This window comes from Zalophus californianus, chromosome 3 (genome assembly GCF_009762305.2).
Source record: "Zalophus californianus isolate mZalCal1 chromosome 3, mZalCal1.pri.v2, whole genome shotgun sequence".
Lineage (NCBI taxonomy): Eukaryota > Metazoa > Chordata > Mammalia > Carnivora > Otariidae > Zalophus > Zalophus californianus.
The window spans coordinates 161,442,892-161,458,575 of NC_045597.1; the positions used below are offsets into that span (position 1 = coordinate 161,442,892).

Consider the following 15,684-nt stretch of genomic DNA (forward strand, 5'->3'; position numbering starts at 1 on the left):
AGCTAATGTTTAAGAAAAATACTTTTTCATAGATCATAGTTAAGATTTGAACATTAAAAAAAAAAAAACACTCTTGGGCACCTGGGTGGTTTTGTTGGTTAAGCATCCAACTCTTGGTTTTGGCTCAGGTCATGATCTCACGGTTGTGATCAAGCCCCACATCAGGTTCCAAACTCAGCACAAAGTCTGCTTGAGATTCTCTCCCTCTCCCTCTGCCCCATCCCCTGCTCATGCACATGCTGTCTCTCTCTCTCTCATATAAATAAAATCTTAAAAAAAAAAAAAAAACCTCTTAATTGGATCAAAGTCTTTTCTCTGGAGTGTTACAAAATAAATACCATATACTAAGACTCTGAGATGCATATTTATTTCCAACAAAAAATGAAATCCACTTAAAGCAAATTACTAATTCTTTTTGTGATACAACTACCCTCTTTTTAATTATCTAATAAACAGAAATGTCAATTAGTTTCTTAACCTGATGTTTCAAAAACTTCAGACTCCTCTTCATGTAGGCTTTTTAGTAACTGGTTGGTATCAATTTCCTAGAAACAAGAAAAAGAAAAGAAAGATATTGCAGAAATGTTTAGAGAGCCAATCTGCCTTTATAACTTCTTTCATTACCCTCTTTAAAATTTACGGAAGAATATGGGTTTAGGAGAAAAACCATCTAAACAACACTATTTTAAAGAGAAGCATACCCTGGCTAGGAGTTAATGTTCCAGAGAGAAGCTATCCAAGAATTGATAGGGTATTTGAGTGGCAAATGTGTAAGAGAAAAAGATTATGAGATAAATGACATAATATTGTAACTTCAAGGGATAAAAGAGGATACCCCAAGAAAACTATTACTTTTTTATTGGAAAACATTATGACCTATGAGTTGCAAAGTGATGTGGATCTTTAAAAAAAATTCCAAGAGGAATTATAAGGTAGAGTGATCACTGACTCTTATAAAATACTGATCTTTTAATAAGAACCCCAAGTCCATAGTTCCTTTAATGAAGAGCCCCTCAAATTTTCCCTAAAATACTAATTCTACATAAGTGCTAATTAATTTATCCTAAGGCAGTACCACTATGCCAAATTATAACAAGGCACTGAAAAACATTAATATATCAGTATGTCATGACTACTATTTCAAGGCTGTGATCTCAGTAATGTTTTATTAATTCACTGAAACCCCTATGAATCCCTACTGCCAGGTGAAAATGTATAGGTCAGATTGTATTTCTAAATATTAAACCTACTTATATATTGATAAAGGTCTAGTATTCAAAATATAAAGAACTCTGACAACCGAACAATAAAAAAACAAGTAACCCAATTAAAAAAAAACACCAAAGGATTTGAGTAAACATTTATCCAAAGAAGATATACGAATGGCCAGTAAGCATATGAAAAGATGTTCACCTCATTGGTTATCAGGGAAATGCAAATCAAAACCATAATGAGATACCACTTCAAACCCATTAAGATGGCTATAATTGAAACAAACAAAAAAGGAAAATAACAAGTGGTGGAGAAGATATGGAACCTTCATACATTGCTGGTTAGATGTAAAATTGTGCAACCGCTATGGAAAACAGTTTGAGAGGCGCCTGGGTGGCTCAGTCAGTTAAGCGTCTGCCTTTGGCTCAGGTCATGATCCCAGGGTCCTGGGATCGAGTCCCGCATCGGGCTCCCTGCTTGGTGGGGAGCCTGCTTCTCCCTCTTCCCCTGCTCGTGCTCTCTCTTTCAAATAAATAAATAAAATCTTAAAAAAAAAAAAAAGAAAAGAAAAAGAAAACAGTTTGATGTTCCTGAAAAAGTTAAAGAGGGAACTACTGTATGATCCAAAAATCCTACTCCTAGGTATATACCCAAGAGAATTACAAACATACACTCACATAAAAACCTGCACATGAATGTTCACAGCATTATTCATGACAGCTAAAAAGTTGAAACAACCCAAATGTCCACCAACTGATGAGGATAAACAAAACGTGGTACATATCCATATAGTGGAATATTATTTGGCAGTAAAAAGAAACAAAGTATTGGGCGCCTGGGTGGCTCAGTCAGTTAAGCGTCTGCCTTCGGCTCAGGTCATGATCCCAGGGTCCTGGGATCGAGTCCCGCATCAGGCTCCCTGCTCCTTGGGAGCCTGCTTCTCCCTCTGCTTCTCTCTCTCTCTCTCTCCGTCTCTCATGAATAAATAAATAAACTCTTAAAAAAAAAAAAAAGAAACAAAGTATTGACATTTTGTTCATCCCCATTGTATGGGGATGAACCTTGAAAACCCTATGCTAAGTGAAAGAAGCAAAAGTCACAAAGAACTGTATATTGTACGATTCCACTCAAATGGAATGTTTAGAATAAGCAAATCTATAGAAACAGAAAGTAGACTAGTTATTGTCTAGAGAACGGGGGTTCTGGAAGGTTTGGTTAAGGGGTAGGAGTTTCTTTTGGGGCTAATGAGAATATCTGAAAATTGATCATAGCAATGGACATACAACTCTGTGAATATACTAAAGACCACTGAACTGTATACTTTGAATAGGTGAATTATATCTTAAAGCTGTTAAAAAACTAAATCTTACAAATTATTAGTCAATATTTATCAAATGTCACATTAGCAAAATACGAAAGTACATGAGCCATGAACAGCATTTTATATATCAAGAATAAGCAATATCATCACCACTTTTATTATAATCTTTTTAAAATAAAAAGTATTAGAAGTTATATATATGGAGAATGTATTATGTTAATTACCTTATGTTCGCTATGGGCCAATTTTGGGGTAAGAACTCCTTCTAAATAGCTAGCTTTTTCAATCCATGTATTCAGATTTCTATATTCTTTTTTCATTTTTTCCAGCCTAAAGAAAGAAATGAGTTATACATTTAAAAAGTGACAGAAGAACATATATGGTATGATTCACAAGAGAATACATTCAGTATGATCCACTTATAAAATTTTCTAAGAGAGGCAAACCAGCAATATATTGTTTAAGGACACAAAAGAAAAGGAATGATTCCAACAAAAGTCAGGGCAGTAGGAGGGGGAGGAGCAAGATGGCAGAGGAGTAGGAGACCTAAATTTTGTCTGGTCCCAGGAATTAAGCTAGATAGGGATCAAACCATCCTGAACACCTACGAACTCAACAGGAGATCCAAGAAAAGAATAGCAGCAACTCTCTGAACAGAAAAGCAACCACTTGCTGGAAGGTAAGACGTGTGGAGAAGTGAATCCGAGGCGATATTTGGGAGGATAGAGAGCGGCTGGGGCGGGGCGGGGCGGGGGGGGGGGGGGGGGGGGGGGGGGCCTCCGTCAGCTGCTACCAGCAAGTGATAGAGCAGCAGAGCACAAAATCGGAACTTTTAGAAGTCTGCTCCACTGAGGGACATCGCTCCAGTGGCTAAGCAGGGGGTAGGACTCTCGGGGTCACAGAAAGACCGGGGGTGACTGAGTGCAGCACAACTTCCAGGTATCGGAGCGGGGAAGCCGGCTGCAGAGATGGAGCCAAGGCGCAGGCTCTCAGCTCAGGGTTGCCATAAATGGTGATCTGCGGCACAGTCGGGCCACTGCTCTTCCAGCAAGGACACAACAAGCGGCAGATCCAGGGGGACTCCTCTTCCTCCCCTGGGAGCAGGAGCGTGGGAGCGCACCACAGGGATCTGCTGGGTTTATAGACTCCACACCGAGTCGGGTGCCAGAGATAGAAATGCTCAGTCACAGGTCAGGTGAGCACGGAGTGTGGCCAGAGACTGGGGAGATAGGAGTGATTGACTGCTTTTCTCGAGGGCGCACTGAGGAGTGGGGCCCCAAGTTCTCAGCTCCTCTGGGGTGGAGATTGGGAGGCCGCCATTTTCACTCTAATCCTTCAAAGCCAAACAGAAAGCTTGCAGGGAACGAAAGCTCCCGAGAGCAAACCCAAGCAGATTACTTAGCCCGGGCCTGGCAAGGGCGGGGCAATTCTGCCTCGAGCAAAGACATTTGAGAACCATGGCAAAAGGCCCCTCCTCCAGAAGATCAGCAAGAACAGCCAGCCAAGACCAAGTTTACCGATCAATGAGAAGGGCAGAACTCCAGCGCTAGGGGAATACTGCACATAGAATTCATGCCTTTTTCCCCATGATTCTTTAGTCTTTCAAAGTTAATTTTTTTTAATTTTCTTTTTTCTTTTTGTATTTTTTAAAATTTTTCTTTTTCCCCTTTTTGAACCAACATCTTATCAATCCCTCTTTTAAAAATCTTTTTTATTTTTCATTTTTAGAGTCATATTCTATCCCTTCATTGTAGTTAACCTTATTTTTGGTATATTTATGAGTTGTTCTTGCTTTAAAATTTTGGGATAAAGTTTCAAAATATACCCTGAATCTCTAGTGTATGGCTTTGTTCTAGTCTCCTGTGTGATCTCATTCTCTCCCTTTTAATTTTTTAATTTCTCTTTTTTTTCAACCAACTTATCAATTCCTTTTGTAAAATCTTTTATAATTTTCATCTTTACAGTCATATTCCATCCCTTCATATTTACCCTGATTTTTGTACAAGTTTTTCTTTAAAATTTTGTTTCTTCTAACAGACCAAAATACACCCAAAATCTAGTGTGCGGCACTGATCTATGCACCAGTCTGATCATATTTGATCATATTCTTTTTGCTTTTTGCTTTTTCTTTCTTTTTTCTTTCTTTCCCCCCAGTTTCGGTCTCTTCTGATTTGTTTGGTGTATATTGTTCTGGGGTCACTGTTACCCTGTTAGCATTTTGTTCTCTCATTCATCTGTTCTCCTCTGGACAAAATGACAAGACAGAAAAACTCAGCTCAAAAAAAAAAAAAAAAAAAGCAGAACAAGAGGCAGTACCAACTGCCAGGCACCTAATCAATACACACATTCCAACAAAGATGTTGGAATTAGAGTTCAGAATGACGATTATAAAGATACTGGATGGGCTTGAAAAAAAGCATGGAAGATGCTAGAGAAACACTTTCTGGAGAAATAAAAGAACTACAATCTAACCAAGTTGAAACCAAAAAGGCTATTAATGAGGTGCAATCAAAATGGAGGCTCTAACTGCTAGGATAAATGAGGCAGAAGAGAGAATTAGTAATATAGAAGACCAAATGATGGAGAAAAGAGAAGCTGAGAAAAAGAGAGATAAACAACTACTGGATCACAAGGGCAGAATTCAAGAGATAAGTGAAACCACAAGATGAAACAATATTAGAATAATTGAGATCCCAGAAGAAGAAGAAAGAGAGAGGGAGCAGAAGGTATACTGGAGCAAATTATAGCAGAGAACTTCCCTAATTTGGGGAAGGAAACAGGCATCAAAATCCAGAAGGCACAGAGAACCCCTCTCAAAATTAATAAAAATAGGTCAACACCCTGACATCTAATAGTAAAACTTACAAGTCTAAGAGACAAAGAGAAAATCCTGAAAGCAGCTTGGGACAAGAGGTCTATAACCTACAATGGTAAAACATTAGATTGGCAACAGACCTATCCACAGAGACCCGGCAGGCCAGAAAAGGACTGGCATGAGATCTTCAGAGCACTAAACGAGAAAAATATGCAGCCAAGAATACTATATCCAGCTAGGCTGTCATTGAAAATAGAAGGAGAGACAAAAAGTTTCCAGGACAAATAAAAACTAAAAGAATTTGCTAACATGAAACCAGCCCTACAAGAAATATTGAAAGGGGTCCTCTAAGCAAAGAGAGAGCCTAAAAGTAACATGGACCAGAAAGGAACAGAGACAATATATAGTAACAGTTACCTTGCAGGCAATACAATGGCACTAAATTCATATCTTTCAATAGTTACCCCAAATGTAAATGGGCTAAATGCCCCAATCAAAAGACACAGGGTAACAGACTGGATAAAAAAACAAGACCCATCAATATGCTGTCTGCAAGAGACTCACTTTAGACCCAAAGACACCTCCAGATTGAAAGTGAGGGGGTGGAAAAACCATTTACCATGCTAATGGACATCAAAAGAAAGCTGGGGTGGCAATCCTTATATCAGACAAATTAGATTTTAAACCAAAGACTCTAATAAGAGATGAGGAAGGACACTATATCATACTTATAGGGTCTATCCAACAAGATCTAACAATTATAAATATCTATGCCCCTAACATGGGAGCAGCCAATTATATAAGCCAATTAATAACAAAATCAAAGAAACACACTGACAACAATACAATAACAGTAGGGGACTTTAAAACCCACCTCATTGAAATGGACAGATCATCTAAGCAAAAGATCAACAAGGAAATAAAGACTTTAAATGACACACTGGACCAAATGGACTTCACAGATATATTCAGAACATTCCATCCCAAAGCAACAGAATACACATTCTTCTCTAGTGCCCATGGAACATTCTCCAGAAGAGATCACATCCTAGGTCACAAATCAGGTCTCAGCCAGTACCAAAAGATTGGGATCATTCCCTCCATATTTTTGGACCACAGTGCTTTGAAACTAGAACTCCATCACAAGAGGAAATTCGGAAAGAACTCAAATACATGGAGGCTAAAGAGCATCCTACTAAAGAATGAGTGGGTCAACCAGGAAATTAAAGAAGAACTTAAAAAATTCATGGAAACAAATGAAAATGAAAACACAATTGTTCAAAATCTTTGGGATACAGCAAAGGCAGTCCTAACAGGAAAATATATAGCAATACAAGCCTTTCTCAAGAAACAAGACAGGTCTCAAATACACAACCTAACCCTACACCTAAAGGAGCTGGAGAAAGAACAGCAAATAAAGCCTAAACCCAGCAGGAGAAGAGAAATAGTAAAGATCAGAGCAGAAATCAATGAAATAGAAACCAAAAGAACAGTAGAACAGATCAACGAAATGAGGAGCTGGTTCTTTGAAAGAATTAACAAGATTGATAAACCCCTGGCCAGACTCATCAAAAAGAAAAGAGAAATGACCAAAATCAACAAAATCATGAATGAAAGAGGAGAGATCACAACCAACACCAGGGAAATACAAACAATTATAAGAACAGATTATGAGCAACTCTATGAACAAATTAGATAATCTGGAAGAAATGGAGGCATTCCTAGAGATGTACAAACTACCAAAACTGAACCAGGAAGAAATAGAAAACCTGAACAGACCTATAACCACTAAGGAAATTGAAGCAGTCATCAAAAATCTCCCAAGAAACAAAAGCCCAGGTCCAGATGGCTTCCCAGGGGAATTCTACCAAACATTTAAAGAAGAATTAATACCAATTCTTCTGAAACTGTTCCAAAAACTAGAAAGGGAAGGAAAACTTCCAAACTCATTTTATGAGGCCAGCATTACCTTGATCCCAAAATCAGACAAAGACCCCATCAAAAGGGAGAATTACAGACCAATATCCCTGATGAACATGGATGCAAAAATTCTCACCAAAATACTAGCCAATAGGATCCAACAGTACATCAAAAGGATTATTCACCACGACCAAGTGGGATTTATTCCTGGGCTGCAAGGTTGGTTCAACATCCACAAATCAATCAATGTGATACAATGCATTAATAAAAGAAAGAACAAGAACCATATGATCCTCTCAGTAGATGCAGAAAAAGCACTTGACAAAGTACAGCATCCTTTCTGGATTAAAACTTCAGTGTGTAGGGATAGAAGGTACGTGACTCAATATCATAAAGGCCATCTATGAAAAACCCACAGTGAATATCATTCTCAATGGGGAAAAACTGAGAGCTTTCCCCCTAAGGTCAGGAACACAGCAGGGATGTCCACTATCACCACTGCTATTCAACATAGTACTAGAAGTCCTAGCCACAGCAATCAGACAACAAAAAGAAATAAAAGGCATCCAAATCAGCAAAGAAGTCATCAAACTCTCATTCTTTGCAGATGATATGATACTTTATGTAGAAAACCCAAAAGACTCCACCCCAAAACTGCTAGAGCTCATACAGAAATTCAGTAAAGTAGCAGGATATAAAATCAATGCACAGAACTCAGTGGCATTCCTATACACCACCACCAAGACAGAAGAAAGAGAAATTAAGGAGTTGATCCCATTTACAATTGCACCCAAAACCGTAAGATACCTAGGAATAAATCTAACCCAAGAGGCAAAGAATCTGTACTCAGAAAACTATAAAATACTCATGAAAGAAATTGAGGAAGAGACAAAGAAATGGAAAAATGTTCCATGCTCACGGATTGGAAGAACAAATGTTGTGAAGATGTCAATGCTACCTAGAGCAATCTACACATTTAATGTAATTCCTATCAAAATACCATCCACTTTTTTCAAAGAAATGGAATAATCCTAAAATTTATATGGTACCAGAAAAGACCCTGAATAGCCAGAGGAATGTTGAAAAAGAAAAGCAAAGCTGGTGGCATCACAATTCTGGACTTCAAGCTCTATTACAAAGCTGTCATCATCAAGACAGTATGGTACTGGCACAAAAACAGACACATAGATCAATGGAACAGAATAGAGAGCCCAGAAATGGACCCTCAACTCTAAGGTCAACTAATCTTCGACAAAGCAGGAAAGAATGTCCAATGGAAGAAAGACAGTCTCTGAAAATTGGACAGCCACATTCAGAAGAATGAAACTGGACCATTTCCTTACACCACATACAAAAATAGACTCAAAATGGATAAAAGACCTAAATGTGAGACAGGAGTCCATCAAAATCCTAGAGGAGAACACAGGCAGCAACCTCTTCGACCTCAGCCGCAGCAACTTCTTCCTAGAAACATTGCCAAAGGCAAGGGAAGCAAGGGCAAAAATGAACTATTGGGACTTCATCAAGATAAAAAGCTTTTGCACAGCAAAGGAAACAGTCAACAAAACCAAAAGACAACCAACAGAATGGGAGAAGATATTTGCAAATGACATATCAGATAAAGGGCTAGTATCCAAAATCTATAAAGAACTTATCAAACTCAACACCCAAAGAATAATCCAATCAAGATATGGGCAGAAGACATGAACAGACATTTTTCCAAAGAAGACATCCAAATGGCCAACAGACACATGAAAAAGTGCTCAACATGGCTTGGCATCAGGGAAATCCAAATCAAAACCTCAATGAGACACTGCCTCACACCAGTCAGAATGGCTGAAATTAAGTCAGGAAACGACAGATGTTGGTGAGGATGCAGAGAAAGGGGAACCCTCCTACACTGTTGGTGGGAATGCAAGCTGGTGCAGCCGCTCTTGAAAACAGTACGGAGGTTCCTCAAAAAGTTGAAAACAGAACTGCCGTATGACCAAACAATTGCACTACTGGGTATTTATCCCAAAGATACAAATGTAGTGATCCGAAGGTGTACTTGCACCCCAATGTTTATAGCAGCAATGTCCACAATAGCCAAACTATGGAAAGAGCCAAGATGTCCATCAACAGATGAATGGATAAAGTAGATGTGGTATATATATACAATGGAATATTATGCAGCCATCAAAAGGAATGAGATCTTGCCATTTGCAATGCCATGGATGGAACTAGAGGGTATTATGCTAAACAAAATAAGTCAATCAGAGAAACACATGTATCATATGATCTCACTGATATGAGGAATTCTTAATCTCAGGAAACAAACTGAGGGTTGCTGGAGTGGTGGGGGGTGGGAGGGATGTGGTGGCTGGGTGACAGACATTGGGGAGGGTGAGCACTGTGAATTGTGTAAGACTGATGAATCACAGACCCATACCTCTGAAACAAATAATACATTATATGTCGTTAAAAAAAGAAGAAGAAGATAGTAGGAAGGGAAAAATGAAGGGGGGAAATCGGAGGGGGAGACGAACCATGAGAGACTATGAACTATGAGAAACTGAGGGTTCTAGAGAGGAGGGGGTGGGGGGATGGGTTAGCCTGGTGATGGGTATTAAAGAGGGCACGTATAACACTGGGTATTATACGCCAACAATGAATCATGGAACACTACATCAAAAACTAATGATGTAATGTATGGTGATTAACATAACATAATAAAGTAAAATTAAAAAAAAAAAAGTCAGGGCAGTGGTTACCAAAGGATGGGTTGGGGAAAAGATGGACTCTCATAAGGGCACACAAAGCACATTTTTTATATTGATGATGTTCTATTTCTTTTTTAAGTTTTTATTTAAATTCCAGTTAAGATACAGTGTAGTAATAGTTTCAGGTGTACAATTTAGTGATTCAGCACTTCCATACAACACCCAGTGCTCATCACAAATGCCCCCTTAATCCCCATCAGTTATTTAACGCCCCCCACCCCACTCCAGCTCCCTTCTGCTAACCATCAGTTTGTTCTTTCCAGTTAAGAAGCTGTTTCTTGGTTTGTCTCTCTTTTTCCCCCTATGAATTTCTTAAATTCCACATATGAGTGAGATTATATGGTATTTGTCTTTCTCTGATTTATTTTGCTTACCATAATACTCTCTAGCTCCATCCATGTTGTTGCAAATGGCAAGATTTCTTTATCCATTCGTCAGTGGACTTTTGGGCTCTTTCCATAATTTCTATTGTTAATAATGCTATAAACATTGGGGTGCATGTATCCCTTTGAATTAGTATTTTTGTAATCTTTGGGTAAATACCTAGTAGTGTAATTGCTGGATCATAGGGTAGTTTAGTTTTAATTTTTTGAGGAAACTCCATACTGTTTTCCAAAATAGCTGTACTAGTTTGCATTCCCACCAACAGTGTAAGCAAATTGCCCTTTATTCCACAACCTTGCCAACACCTGTTGTTTCTTGTGTTGTTCATTTTAGCCATTCTGACAAATGGGAGGTGATACCTCATTGTAGTTTTGATTTGTATTTCCCTGATGATGAGTGATGTTGAGCATTTTTTCACGTCTGTTAGCCATCTGTATGTCTTCTTTGGAAGAGTGTCTATTCAGGTCTTCTGCCCATTTCTTAACTGGATTATTTGGTTTTAGGGTGTTGAGTCTGATAAGTTCTTTATAGATTTTGGATACTAACACTTTATCAGATATATGTCATTTGTAAATATCTTCTCCCATTCAGTAGGTGGCCTTTTAGTTTTGTTGACTCTTTCCTTTGCTGCACAGAAGGTTTTTATCTTGATGAAGTCCCAATAGTTTATTTTTGCATTTGTTTCCCTTGCATCAGGAGACATATCTAGTAAGAAGTTGGTATGACCAACGTAATAGAGGTTACTGCCTGTGTTCTCCTCTAGGATTTTAATGGATTCCTGTCTCACACTTAGGCTTCTAATCCATTTTGAATTTATTTTTCTGTATAGTTTTAAGAAAATGATCCCATTTCATTCTTTTGCACGTTGCTGTCCAATTTTCCCAACACTATTTGTTGAAGAGACTGTCTTTTTTCCATTGGATATTCTTTCCTGCTTTGTCGAAGATTAACTGACCATATAGTTGTAGGTTCATCTCGGGGCTCTCTATTCTGTTCCATTGATCTATGTGTCTGTTTTTGTGCCAGTACCATACTCTCTTGATCACTACAACTTTGTAAGATAACTTCAAGTCTAGAATCGTGATGCCTCCAACTTTGCTTTTCTTTTTGAAAGTTGCTTTGGCTATTTGGGGTCTTTTGTGGTTCCATACGAATTTGAGGACTGTTTGTTCTAGCTCTGTGAAAAATGCTGTTAGTATTTTATAGGGATTGCATTAAATGTGTAGATTGCTTTGGGTAGCATAGACATTTTAACAATATTCATTCTTCTGATCCATGAACATGGAATGTTTTTCAATTTATTTGTTTCATCTTCATTTTCTTTCATCAGTGTTTTATAGTTTTCACGGAGTACAGGTCTTTTACCTCTTTGGTTAGGTTTATTCCTAAGTATCTCATGGTTTCTGATTGATTTCTCTATGTCTCTTTCTGCTGCTTCATTATTGGTGTATGGAATGCAACAGATTTCTGTATATTAATTTTTGCATCCTGCTAATTTACTGAATTCATGTATCAATTCTAACAATTTTTGGTGGAGTCTTTTGGATTTTCTATATGAAGTATCATGTCATCTGCAAAGAGTGATAGTTTTACTTCTTCCTTGTCAACTTGGATGCATTTCTTTTCATTGTGTGACTGCTATGGCTAGGAATCCAATATTGTGATGTTGTATTTCTTTTATTTTTTGAAAGATTTTGTTTGTTTGTTTGAGAAAGAGAGCATGCAAGTGGGGGAAGGGGCAGAGGGGGAGGGAGAGGGAGAGAATCTCAAGCAGACTCCACGCTGAGCATGGAACCCCTTGCAGGGCTCAATTTCAAGACTCTAAGATCACGACTTGAGCCAAAACCAAGAGTCAGAAGCTTAACCAACTGAGCCACCCAGGTGCCCCGCTGTTGTATTTCTTAACCTGAATCATAAATATCTAGGCATCAGTCTTATTATTTTTATTTAAGCTATACATACATGTTTTAGAAGTTATTCAATATATATTGGTCTCATTATTTAAACATATATATATTTTATAAATTACCTAATATATTCATGATATTTTCTGCAACAGAAAAAAGAAAAAGCAGGAATTTAGCTTCTAATCCAAGAAATTTCAAAAGGCTTTGGTCGTCTAAAGATGTAACTGACAAGAATTAAATAGAAAAGAGGGAATGTTTCCCAATTTATTTCATGAGGACACTATTACCTTGATGATAAACCCTAAGAAGGACATTATAAAAAAAGGAAATTAGTCTAATCTCATTCATGAACATAGATGCAAATGTTAAAAATATAATTTTAATACAAAAAAATCCAGTAGTATAGAAAAAAGATAATATATCATAAACAAGTTAGATTTATCCCAGGTATACAAGGATATTTTGACACTGACATTAGAAAACATAAATTTAACTGATTAAAAGAGAAAAAACATTTGGCAAAATCCAACATCCATTTATGATTTTAAAGAAACTTAGAAAACTAGGAACAAAGTGGAATAATTTACTTAACCTGGTATAGCATATCTATATATTAAAAACATATATAAGTATATGCTCTTAACTATTAAATGCTAGAGGTGTAGCCTTTAAAGATCATGAACAAAACAAGGATGTACACCCTTGCCATTTATATCAGACATTGACTGGAGCTTCTAGCTAGCATAGTAGGTCAAGAAAACAAAATTAAAGAATAAGCACTAGGGATAAAAAATTGTTATTTGTAGGCATGAATGTTTAAATAAATTCTCCCAAATGATGCTACAGATAAATTATTACAAATATGAAAGTTTAACAAAAGGGGGAAATTCTAGAAGAGAAGGCCAGCAGGGGTAGCGTAGTTTTTGAATCTTCTCAAATCTCTACATAAAAAGAGTAGCTCAGTAGCAAACCCAAGAACCTATGGGCAACATTTACAACACAATCATGTGACAAGGCGTTTCTATGAACCCCAAAACATATACATAAGACCTTTAAGGTATCAGTGTATATATGTCAGAAAGCAACAGGCATAAAAGGGGCATCTGGGAGTGCCTGGGTGGCTTAGTTGGTTGAGCATCCAAATCTTCATTTCAACTCGGGTCATGATCTCAGGGTCCTGGGATTGAGCCCTAGGGGAGTTCTGCACTCAGCAGAGAGTCTGACTGGATTTCTCTCCCTCTGCCCCTACTCTCCCTGCTCGGACTCTCTAAATAAATAAATGTTAAAATAAACTGGGGGGGGCGGCATCTGAAGGACCTGAAAATAAGAAAACCCCAAAATAGCCAACAGGTAGTCATGGATGGGAAATTACAGCAGGCCAATTTGAGAAAAGCAGTTGAAACTGGGAGGTTTTGCTCATTCCAATAGCAAATGAGTACAAAAGATTCATGGTAAACATTAAAAGGACTGGAACAGTCTAACCACTGTGAATGCTCAAAACTGACCAACCAGGTTTCTAGTCCAAGGCACAGCCCCAGAAAATTTTAGAAAGCAACTCATATTTTTAAACACCAAATGAAAACATCAATAGTGGGAGTTCTGTGAAACTCAAGAAGCTCTCTAAACCAAATCTCCTATTTAAAAAATCAGGAAAAACAAACAATGAATCATGGAACAGTACACCAAAACAAATGATGTAATATATGGTGATTAACATAACAATAAAAATTAAAAAAAATAAATAAAAAATAAAAAAATCAGGAAAATTAATTCCATATAAAACTAAGCAACAGAAAACTATCAGTGCCAAATTCCAAAGTAGTTATAAGAAGAAAGAATAAGGAGCCGAATAACAACCCTAGACTCTGAAAACATGCAAGAAAAATACATGTGGAGTAAGTGAACACAGTGACAAGATGACTCACTGGGACCCATTTCGCTAGGAAGAAGGTGATCAGCTGGTGAAGCTCCAGGAGGGAAATCAGAGCAGTGGCTGTCACTGTCACTGTGAGCCAGATAAGTCAAGGTTCTGCAGCTGGAGCTGCTCTGTTTGGATGCAGAAGCCGTTATGAGGATCCAGTTGTGTACTATTAGGCAAGACATTAAAGAAATTTGCAATTTCCAGTTCAAGATGGTGAGGAGGCTCCTGAACTCACCTCCTCCCATGTATGTACAGTACCTATGGTTATACAAAGAGCAATTCTCTCTAAAAGAAATCTAGAAATAAGCTGAGCAACTCCTACACATCATGCAAATTAGAAAATACCCACATCAAAACAAGGTGGAAAGGATGAGGCAAATACTATAAACCCCACCCCTGGCACAGTGCCCTACAATTGGGACAGAACCCTCAACTCCCAGCATCTCCCTGAGGAAAAAAAGGGTTAGACAACACATACGGCACCCCACCTTTCAAGACTCCCATCTGAGGACAGGCCCCCAAAACACCTATTTCTGAAAGCTAAGACAGCTTGTGCCCACAAGACCCACAAGGCTACAGAAAAATAAAAGTTTTTAACAGGTTTGCTCTGACTTACCATGCTATCTGCCCAGGGCTCAGCACAGAAGGAATAGTGCAAAAATAAGCTCATCTCCCAGTTATTCTCCAAAAGAGGCCCACTGCATTCTTTAAAAGCTGTTATCTGGAGGTCAGGCTCCTAATTTAGTATGCATCCAGGGGTTGACTGTAATCCTTCTTAGAGACCTGTGGAAGCCAGCAGACACTATCTCCTCCTCCCTCTAGCCCAATCCAAATCATCAGTATCTCCCTGGAAGGAGCTTATACAGACATCTGGCACCCCAGACTTTGTGACCATTGCCAAAGAGATGGGCCCTTAGACAGTTTAGCTGTCATAGCCAATGGGGTTTGGATTCACCAGTCCCACAGAACTTCAGCACACAAAGAATCAGTTCTTAATGGGTGCAGGAATGACTTCCACCCCAATGGCTATACCCCCAGGCCGGGCACAAAGGGAGCAGGCAAGAAAGCCCATCTCCTGGTTTCTCCATGGAAGGGCTCTAGCTACATACCTTCCCAGCAGCTGCCTGGAGGTTCAACTTCCAGTCAGCCTGAGTCTAGATGCTGAGATCTTCCTCTTGGGATACTGACAAATCTTGACACACTCTCAACAACTGGAAGCCACCAAGAAAAAAGGAAAGCAGCTTGCACAATCACAAAGGTTTAAGAGACACCCAAGAGCTTGGGCTGGGCTCATTGATGAGGTTCATTTCCTACATGAGACCACTTCATCAAGGCTAGGAAAGGTGACAGTTTCATCTAGTGCTCAGAAACCAATACAGAGAGTGAGGGTAAAGGAAGAAAGAGAACAGAACAGAGTAGCAAGATAAAACTCCAGAAACATT

The 15,684-nt window shown here is 38.4% G+C and overlaps 1 protein-coding gene across 19 annotated transcripts in view; it reads right to left on the reverse strand.

Annotated features, from left to right (window-relative positions):
* C2CD6 (C2 calcium dependent domain containing 6) overlaps positions 1–15,684 on the reverse strand; it is a 146,109-nt gene that overhangs the window by 79,785 nt on the left and 50,640 nt on the right. For all 19 annotated transcript variants that reach the window (XR_003519454.1, XR_003519455.1, XR_003519452.1 and 16 more), the window contains 2 exons: positions 2,758–2,863; positions 479–545 (listed from right to left, as the gene is read on the reverse strand). Coding sequence is in view for 13 of the 19 variants with exons in the window: in XM_027591437.1 (XP_027447238.1) it covers positions 479–545; positions 2,758–2,863 (173 nt within the window). In the remaining 6 variants the exon portion in view is untranslated. The remainder of the gene's footprint in view (positions 1–478; positions 546–2,757; positions 2,864–15,684) is intronic.